General features: G+C 40.8%; 1 protein-coding gene across 1 annotated transcript; it reads left to right on the plus strand.

Moving 5' to 3' along the window:
• The first annotated feature begins 4,185 nt into the window (after nt 1-4,185).
• Nucleotides 4,186-10,492, plus strand: vgf (VGF nerve growth factor inducible). The gene is made up of 2 exons (XM_027015636.3): nt 4,186-4,380; nt 6,397-10,492. Exon 2 carries the CDS (start codon nt 6,438-6,440, stop codon nt 8,385-8,387), a length of 1,950 nt encoding a protein of 649 aa, XP_026871437.3. The 5' UTR covers nt 4,186-4,380; nt 6,397-6,437; the 3' UTR covers nt 8,388-10,492.
• The last annotated feature ends 318 nt before the right edge of the window (nt 10,493-10,810 follow it).

The raw sequence follows: 10,810 nt of genomic DNA on the forward strand, positions 1-10,810 counted from the left end.
GATCAAACATCACAGGTGCAGCTAAAGCCATCGCTAACAAGAAGGAACCCTTTTAACAGTTGTATTCACTGTGTTTGGTGAACATGTCGGTGTCACCACAACCACCAGCAGCAATAAGATGCGTTTCATCTTTAAATACACTGGATTCCATAGAGTTAATGTATGAAAACCAAACATAAAGAACAAGCATAACTTTTATAGACAGACTGTGAACCTCTTTGAATTGAGTGTATTTTGGCACAAATGACTCTTAAAATGTGTTCTGATCATATTATAGATCATAATAACAAATCAAGAGATTTATTTAACAAACAAACATACGTTATTCATTGCCATATCTTGGTTTCAATAAGCAATGTCATGTATGTAAACATATTTGAACCTTTAGGGAAATTATCGCTTTAAAAGAGGGTAATTGGAGTCAAGTATTCCATTCAATTTAATTGTGGGTTTGACCTATCTTGCCCTATAATAATAATAGAAATACATACATACATACATACACACACACATACCTACATACATACATACATACATACACACACATACATACATACATACATACATACATACATACATAAGAAGTTGTTGAACTAACAGGATTGAAAGGGGTTACAAAAGGATTTCTAAAGACTTGGGATTACATCAGTCCACAGTCAGGTAGAGGGTTTGCAAAAGAAGAAAACTCATCACTGTTGCTACTTTTCCTAGATGTGGTAACCCTACAAAGATCACTGCACAAGCATGGCACAGAATCTACAAACAAGTGACAAAGATCAGCTAAGGATAAAGAGTCTTTCTTTTCTTCCTTTTGGTACATCTGTGTTCATACATATCCCATAAGGAAAACACGCAACAGTAATGGTGTTCAAGAGAGGAGGTAAATCACTGCCCCCCCCCCCCCCAAAAAAAACCCATTTTTAAAAAATGAATGCATATCTCTAGTTTGCTAAACACCACCTAGATGTGTGTATGCCATTTTATGTGGTTTTCAAATAGAAATTCAGGTAAATGCACAGATTTTACTAACGGTAATTTGCAACTGTACTATCAATACCAAGCTTTGATCAGATAGTGGCTAGCATATACAAACACAAAACGCACTTTGGCTGAATTTTATTTTAATTTATTTTTTAAAAAGAAATATAGAGGCAATTGTTTCTGCTACATAAATACTAACACTGTGTGGGTGGACGTGTGGGTGAGTGAATCGCGTCAAATACTAACAAACAAAGAGAGCGAATGAGAGACAGAAGCACAGACATAAAATAAGGGGAAACCCTGGAAAACCGCTTCGCGTGTGCGAATCGTGAAGTGTTTAGAGGGTTTGTTCGTGTGCGTGGGCAGCCGGCTTTCTGCCCGATTTCAAAACTAAGGGCAACCCTCCCACGGGTCGTATGCCTCGATTATAAATGGATTCATTTAAAAGAGCTCCCTCAAAAGGCTTTGCGGGGTGAAATGATGGTTGCTGTAGCGGGAGAGATTGATCTGGGGTTGAGTCCAAGACACGGCGAATACCGCCTCATTAACTCCGAGTCAGAGACGCGAGTGCCGGCAGTCCCTCTTCACCGGGCACGTACGCGCAGAACGCCAACGCGGCGCATCCCTCTCCTCTCGCTTCCCACAGACGGGACCGGCCTTTCAGGACTCCACAGGCCACAGCAAGCAATAGTATTTATCAACAGAGAGTGGATGCTTCTCTGAAGTATGGAGCAGTTTAAGACCTTGTCTCCTGCAAACAGACGAAGTCGCCGTATGAGGTTGATTCAAGCAGGCAGCCGAGTACAATGACTTCAAATCTTTTCTGACAGCCATGCAAAAACATTGTCAGCCATTTTTCTGTGTGACCTAACGCAATTCATCGAACGATAAAGCGTATCGGCCGAGTGCAAACACCTTCTGAAAGCGCTGTAACATAGCGTTCAACATCATGGACATTAACCTAAACCGGAAACAAGCAAAAGTCTTTGCTATTGCAGACAAATACTCATATAGGAAAATCCCACGTTTGTCACGAGCACTTGGTAGCGTCACAAACACTCGAAAATGTTGTAATAGAAATAATACCTCGGAGCAGAAACTATATAGTCTACAGCTCGCCAGCCTCAATCTCTTACCTCCTATTTGCTTGGCATAATAATATGCCGACATAAAGCCTACGAGAAGATGCAAGCTATTCACTTTTATATGGCTACCATAAAACCTTTGTCTTCATTGATAGGTTTTTAGATTTATGTTTATGCAACTATTACAATGGTGCAAGATTTTCCCGAAGCATTTTTGTTACTTGAACAGACTCTGGCAGTGAGCGATTAGCGATTTTAAAAAGACTTTTAGGGACAATTATAAAGAGTATTACATTCTTTGTGCAACGCGTGCGTTCTAAACAGACACTGGTATTGCAGAAAACAGAAGATTTTGTTGAATACCATGCTACCTTAAGAACATTATTCTGCGGTCCTGCCACACTTGTGCTTTGGAGCTAATTCTATCGCCTCCGGTCAGAAACATTAGATCAATACATAAAGCTAATGTGTGGGCTAACAAAACCGGGAAAAGAATTCACAACCAATGTAACGCCTATTTTACGCGCCTGAGTTTCCTTTTGCAATATGACAATTTAATATAAAAAGGCAATGTTCGAAATATTGAACTAAATGTCACTGTACACCTACCGCACACGAACACACACACACACACACACACACACACACACACACACACACACACACACACACACACACACACACACACACACACACACACACCATATTAATATTCCTAACAACGGCTGCAAGCTAAAAACTCATAGTCTAGAAAAGAAAGGAAAAAACATTACAGGGCTATTCTGACAGAAGTGTTGAGCCTATTCAATTCTGTGACCAAGACTTCATCGCTCAAATATTTTGTTTATATTTCCCTTCCCATCAAATTTACAATAGCATGATCTTTACTCGGGTACCAGAATATAGAACGTTGGAATGGACGTTGAAAACGTCTTTTCTCTAATGCTGAGTGACAGTCAGCAGTGTTCACTGCTTTTTATGTAGGCCTATAATATTCTGCCCTTTGCACTATATCAGGCTACCATCGTAGTCTACCTTCACCTCTGTCATTTCTTCTTTGTCTGCAGAGTCGCACGTAGAATCAAACGTGCGTTCAGGTCCAGTCAAAGCATTGCCCTGCGCCTTGTAACTAATAACTGAGTAAGAAAGTGTTGCTTGTACACGAGAGTGCCTTAAGTTTGCTTGTAAGAACAACTGCACACCACATACTGATATGTTGAAGCATCTCTTCCGGTGTCTCGCCAATGAACTACTTAAAATGTCTAAGAGCAACAATCCTTATTTTCAGTTAATGTAATAGTGATATATATTTAAACAGTGAAATTCAAGGAATCATCTTAAAGCCTTGAAGGTAGCATTCAATGTATCATTTGATATACTGTAAATACAGTGAAAAAAATGCGATGCCAGGCCCTAATTTATTTCAGCCTTGTTTCAAATTGGACTACCCCACGCAAAATAATATGTGGTAAGTATACCGTATCTCGGGTCTTCTCTTGGACCATCCCGGACCGCTATCGCATATTGATGCAATCACATGAGAAAAACATTGCGAAAGTATATTCAACGCCGGGTCATGACCGGAAAGAAAAAAAAATCTGAGGGCTTGTGCAATGATCGTGAACTATGCTGTACCAGCATTCGTCCCTGTAAAGCAAGCAGTAACATTTATTGATCGTAGTAGGTTCTCATATTGCTTTCTCCTTAATTACACGTTTTACATTCACGTTGTGTTTGCGGACCATGCTATAATAAGGTTGCTGCATTTCATTGTCTGGAAGTCAGCATCTGTGTGTATTGAAACCGGGGTAAGAGAACGCATACTGTGCACTGCAAGGAGTCCTTCTGGGAGGAACCGGTCTTTCTCTGTCTGCAGTAGTGCCGTCTCTGGTACTCTCTCGCCAAAAGAAAAACGTACTATTTCATTCATCCCGTTTCCGTCCATTCATCTGGGCACTGCAGCGTAGCGAGCGCTCCGGGTTCGATCGACGCGAACATTCTTATCAATGGAGAGTCTGACGTCAATGAGCAGCAGTGACGCGCAGTCACGTGGGAGCAAGGGGGCCGAAATATAAAGATGAGGAGCTGGCTGTGGTACTGAAAATATCCACAGCGCCGTCACGACGACGTGAGCGAGCGGCGTGAGCGAACAAGATTCTTATCAATTTTACTCGACACCTCAGTTTAAACAATATATTTTCTCCATAAAAGGGAAACGTACATACTAGTAAAGAGAATAACTGTGTCCAAGTGAAAAGTTCGAAGAACGGAGGAGAGCAAAAGTGCATTGGTCTGCGTCGCTCTTGGGATCCCGGTGAGTCCTCATTTCCATGTAACAATATAATAGCAAAGTAGCGAAAACTACTTTACAGTCCACTGTAGGTTGTCGCAACGATTATAAATGTAATTAAGATTAACATGCATAACCATAATAAGGTGTTAAAGCAAATACAATTACACCAACCACTTTGTTTCATTAACGACCAAGGTGAGGAACAAATTTTATACAATAAATTCTATAATACAAACAGATGTTATTCAGTGAAGATGCAGTTACGGGTTCATAATTTATAGCAAAAACATGAAACGAATTGCTTTTGTTAAAAAGAAACATAATATTTAATGAGGTACATCATTGGGTGGAGTCGGAAATGATGCATCATGATGATGCTCAGTGAATAAGATTGAGCTCCGATGTGTCTGTAAATGACGACAGCATTTGTAATGACGATGACGATGGTATATCACTGATAACGGTTGTGTAGCATCATCTATCTAGAATTGAATCTAATAGAGAGTCCAATTATAGACAAGTGACATTGTTAGGCATCAAGTTAAAAGTTTTTATTTATTTATTTTGCATTTTATCTTTGCTTTGCTTTTCGTATTTGGGTCTCCGATTTGGTGTGTTTCTTCGGACAAAGGTAATTATTTCTGATGCAAACACCTGGGTTGTATGTGTTGGACGCCAATGGAAATAATAAGATCGCATAGTGCGGCAGTTAACTGAGTATTTTCTGTGATTAATACTTTTAAAAGGTGATTTGGGATTCTGTGTTGTTCAGTCTTGGTACAACGCCGTGTTTCCCCAAATTCATAAAACAGTCCGGCTTAGTGCACAAGATTATGTGAAGTCACGATGCCTTAAAGGGGGATTACGAATGTGCTTTGGCACTGTCACCTCCCAAGAGAATTTTACTGGATGCTATGGCAGTACAAACGAGAACAGCAGATGCTGACTGTCTTGGAAGCGATGTTTCTCCTAAGTTCAGAGCAGAATTTCTTGTTGGAAACAATATTGCTGAAATGGCAGCCACAACAGTGTTTCAAATCAAAACGATTAAATACGGAGCTGTGATATTCAAGCTTATGGTCAGAGACTGATTTTTTTTGTACACAGATAAAAACAGACTGAATATTCTTGTACAAAGATAAAAAGACACATCTACCTGATATACTTAATCATAGACTCAAATATAGATACGCCTGAGTCTAATAGGGCACGCATTTGAGAGCAAAGGGATATGTAAATTTGATTAAATATTTCAGTTAACTAATATGCGTGCGCAGGTTAGCTTCGGTAAATGCTAAAATGATATTACAAAAGTTTTTTTTTTTAAAGTTTCTTAAGGTGTTGCTGCAGTTGCATTCAAATCAACACTTCGACAACATATTCATTCAAGTGCCCTTATTCCTTCTGGCAATAAAAATCTGTATGGCAAGCTTTTTCAGCCTATTATGTGTACGATATAACGACCAAGTATGGTATAGTTTATTTAATATTCAAATAACAGAGTTTTAAAATTCTGTTTTAATAGCAATAGCAGTCGTGCGCAGGCTTTTATGTGCGCAAAGGGTCTCCAAAGCACTTACGCGCGGCACCTGTGCACGCCTTTCAGTTAGTCAGAACGCCTTTGCAAAACCAGAACTAAACGCTGACAAAATATAGTTTTCCCCTGACTAACGTACAATAGCCATAGAAAGCATAATAATAAATGTGTAATAAGGTAGGGACTAATTTTCTTTTTAAATTTAATAACCACACCTTTGGTCGCTAAATAAATTTTCTTATTATATTTTACTCATACAACATAAATAGTTAACAGCTGTCGTCTACATGGCGTGCATATACAATCAATTGTGAGTCATAAAATGGTAGGACTGTCTGCGCCATTTTATCAGAGAAAACGTTTCATGTAATATCTTTATTCCATTTTGTGGCTGCTGCTTATGAGGCAGACACCAGGCAAGTCTCATGAACCAGGTGGATAAATGTTATCTTCTATTAGCTTTTCTGAGTGTATTCTGTTTTGCTCTTCCACTCTGTTAGGAGCAACAGCTTCAGCCTTCACCTCCTGATCTGCGACGGTCATGATTCGGTGCCACCAAGTCTCAAGCGCCCCAACTGTGCTCCTCATCCTCCTCTTAAGCCTTACGATTGAACCCAACAGCACCAGCCCTGCGACCGAGGACAAAGAGGCGGTCAGCCGTCAGTATGGACCACCCTCTCCTGAGCTTACACAGACACAGTCCACCCAAGAAAGGGGAAGTCAGCGAGCAGCACAGAATGAAGAGGAACAGGGGGATGAACTTTTTAAAGATGTTGACCCCAAAACCCTGGCAGCGGTTCTCCTAGAGGCCCTCAACAAGCCTCAGGCAGACATGATGGCAAACAAAAATGGAGAAGAGAAGGACAAGGTAGAGGAGGAGAGGGAGACTCAACGGGCTGGCAGGGACAGAGATGGGCGTCAGGAGCTGGAGCTGGTGATGGCAGCTGCTGCAGCACAAGGTAGAGAGGAGCGTGAGAGGGAGGAAGATGAAGAGAGAAAAAGAGCGGAGGAGGAAGAAGAGCGACTCACAGAAAAAGTGACAAGTCGTACCACCAGTCAAACAGTGCGAGTGAAAGAAGTGGAGGCGGACGCAAAAGGAGTGGCGAGCAAGGGGGGCCAGCAGGAGCAAGAGGGAGGCACAGACAGGGAGAAAGAGGAGCAGCTGAGCCCCGAAGAACTGAAGAATCTGGAGACCGTGCTCGAGGAGTTTCAGAGCTACAGCACAGCCACAAAAAGAGAGCGTGACTCTTCAACCAATCAGAGGGAGAGTCGAGGCAACTACCTCGACTATCTGGACCGCAATGGCCTCGTGAACAATGAGATCAAACCCAAAGCCAAGGGCTATGACTTGTCCGTGTCCAAGAAGAAGCTCAAGTGGCAGCAGGAGCAAGAGGAGAACAAGAATGGGCCATTGTACAGGGGAGGGAACTTCATGGATGATTTTAATGACAACTTTGAGAACCAAGAGGAGGAAAATGAGGAGGATGAGGATGATGAGGAGATGTTGAGTCCTGAAGAGGAAGAGGCTAGGGCTAAAGCGGAGCAGGAAGAGGTGCGCCGTCAAGCAGCAGAGGCCCAGAGAGCCAAGGTAGAAGAAGAGAAGTTAGCAGATATTGCATCAGATATGCTCCTACAATACATGGTCAAGCAAGATGGGAAGAAGTACAATAATGCAGCAGAGGACAAACGCTCAGAAGAAGAGGACACCAATGATGATGATGATATTGACCCACAAACTATTGACAAGTTGATTGAGATCTCAAGTAAACTGCACCTGCCTGCTGACGATGTGGTAGACATAATCAGTGATGTGGAGAAGAAGAAGAAAAAGGACGCACCTGAAAATCTGCAGTTCCAGCATCCTCTTGTACCTCTTCCAGCCCCTGTAGCTCCATCTACAGCCTTAAGAGCACCAGCTCCCCCAAAACCACCCAAACCTAACACAAACCCCTTCAAAGCATGGTTCAAAGACAGGGCTTCTGTTAAGCCCAGTAAGCAAGATTCTTGGATCAAGCAACAGTGGCCCTTTCGTGCCTACCCCTCCTATCGTTTCTACCAAAAGCCCTACAGTAGCTACTACCCCATCTACATCCCATCTCCCAAGCCCAAAGCACGTTACTACACCAAGCCATCCTACTCCCTTAATGACATCCTGGGGAATTCAATGGACTATGACTTTGATTACTCCCTCAAACGTAGGTACCGCCCCTGGGCACAGCCTCGCCAAAGGGCTCCTCCGGCCTTCCGGCGGAACCTCTACTTCCCTAACTATGTTGTCCCTCATCCTCGGACTTTCAAAGCCGTGCCAATGCCCAAGGCCCGATCACCACTGCGTCGTCGGCCTGCATTCTATTACCCACCCCCAGCTTCTGTAGTCACCAGACAGGATGACTATTACAGCCAGTTGGAGCAGCCACAGCATGACAGCGATGAGGAGTTAGAGAACTTCATCGAGAAGGTTTTCCTGAAACGCCCTCGCATGTTTCAGTGAAGGTGTATATAAAACTGCAAGAGATTTGGAGGAAAAGCAGGAGAGCAAGAAAGAGAACAACTGAAAGACTGTTTCGGCCACACTACCATATTTTAGTTTACAGAAATACGTTTGTTCTTTCACATTCATTCCCTTTTAGGTTCATTTGAACAATTTGCCTGGAGACTGTTGACTGTTGCCATTTTTCAACACTGTTCAGCTGAACAGTGCTCTCTTGATTAGAATGCAACAAGAGATGACATCAGGATTCTTCTTCACATTCTTTTCACCTCATCGACTACAGTCCTCCCCTTAACAGACTGAATAGAGAGTTACGACATGGGGAAAGGGTGCTTTTGTCTGTTGTGTGGGTACACACAGGGCTCAAATACCCAACTTAAATTCCTTCCTATATACTCCAAGAAGGCCTTGCAAAAGCATAGAGATCAATGGGACATCCCTTTGTAAGCCTTACCTTTATGTTTTGATAGTTTGTAATGTTATGAAACTTTTTTTTTTTTAAAAAACATAGTCATTTTCATTGAGTATGAAATAGAAGAACAGCAAAAAAATTTAATTGCACCTTTAAAGAATGCATGCACCAAGAGCATGTTTATTCAACTCCATTCAAATTCAATCATGCTCAAACATTAGAATCAAAGATCAGTGCCATATTGTTGGAAATGTTTGGGTTTGGTTCATCCTATCAAGAAATGTATTGAGTCTTAACTGTACCTAAAAGTATTCTGCTTAAACATTTAGCGTTTGTGTATGCTCATGTAAAAGAACACACTCAGCCCTGTACATAGTATGTCTGTAGTGTGACATTTTTTTCTTTCAAAGTGTTTTTAATATAGTTTTCTACACAAAACTGATAGTTGGTGCAAAGAACGCTCATACATTCCAAATATTTCTAAGAACAAGCTGTTTCACAGGAGCTGTTTTGAATACAGTTATTTATTGCCTTATTAAGACACTCTCTTTCCCTTTTGAGAAAAGCAGCATTTTGTCATTGATGGGTTGGCAGGTTTAATCCTGGTTACAGGGATTTTGTGGATATACAAATTCAAGATGAATCTAGCTAAAAACTATGGTCAGCAACCAAGACAGTAAAGACATATTTAAATTGCATATAGGATGCAAAGCTACCTTTTTTGATTTTATCCTATATTTATTAGCACCACTTTCAAGGTTTTGTTGATTGGATTCTACAAGCGTGATGTCTCTTGGATATTTCCTCTTTATGAACAACTAAATCTAAACCAAGAGATTAGAGTCAATGAAAGTATTTTTTTCCCCAAATAGCACTGACAATCTTTTGAAACAGAACATATTGGTTATGATCAATAGATTTCCTCACACAACAGTTTGAAGTCCAGCCAGAGGCAGAATCCTATTTAAGGTCAGACTTCATGCTAAGAAAAAGTGCATGAGACCATCAATAATTCATTCTTCTCACTGAATCCTGTAACTGGGTATGGTTGGAACAAAATGTTGAGACAAAAAACTTTCAGAAAGCTTCTTCTAAGGCTTCTTTTTACTGAAAATGTTTTGGGGAGAATAACTATAACAACAACAGTCCTTCAGTACTCATATCTTGCAAATGTCAACGAGTGGATCCCATAGAGCACAGAGCTATGCTGGCCAGACTGTTTGCTAAAATTTTGACTCAACCCAAAAGGACAGTGAGGAAAATGACAAAAAGCTAGAATGGTGGGGGAGGGGGGGAGTGCTCAACATTCAAATTCTTTTAAGCAAATTTTTTAAATATGGGAAGAGAAGAAAGCTGAGGCTCGAAAAATGAACGAAGATCAAAGATCTGACATAGCAGAGGAGACAAGTGTCTGCACGTTTATGTGAACTTGCATCTAAAATGTGTTGGTTCTTTAAATACATTATGAGCATTCAAAAAAAAAAGTATAAAAAAATACAAAAGATGAATGAATAGCATATCAGAGTAACAAAAAAAATTAAGTCCTATATAAGGAAAGTCAGCTGTTTGTCATTTCTAGATGTACCTTGTACGTATCGTAATAAACATGCGTTTGCTGGATGTAAATAACCGCATGTTGATGACTAGTTTTGCTACACAAAGAAAATGAAATAAAATCAACTATTTTTTATTATGATTGGGTTTTTAATTGCGTGTTGGGAAAGATATGACTCTGAGATTCCTTGTAGTACAGCCTACACTATCCACACATTTCAGTTCTGCATGCACCTCCCCCATGCTACACCTCCTTTGTCCACTAACTATATTCAAAAAAATCATCAGCCTACTTATAATATCCAATTAGCTTAATAACTTTGGTGGAACAAGTTTTGAAAAACTTGCAAAACTTACACTTCTCAAGCCAATGCAGACCAAGTGCTTCTACTGTAAAACACAGAGTCCAAATAATAGTTGTTCCCTAACAAGTGTCAGATGGGTTCGTTTGCGGTCC

This window comes from Electrophorus electricus, chromosome 13, assembly GCF_041902795.1.
Source record: "Electrophorus electricus isolate QZ-2024a chromosome 13, ASM4190279v1, whole genome shotgun sequence".
Lineage (NCBI taxonomy): Eukaryota > Metazoa > Chordata > Actinopteri > Gymnotiformes > Gymnotidae > Electrophorus > Electrophorus electricus.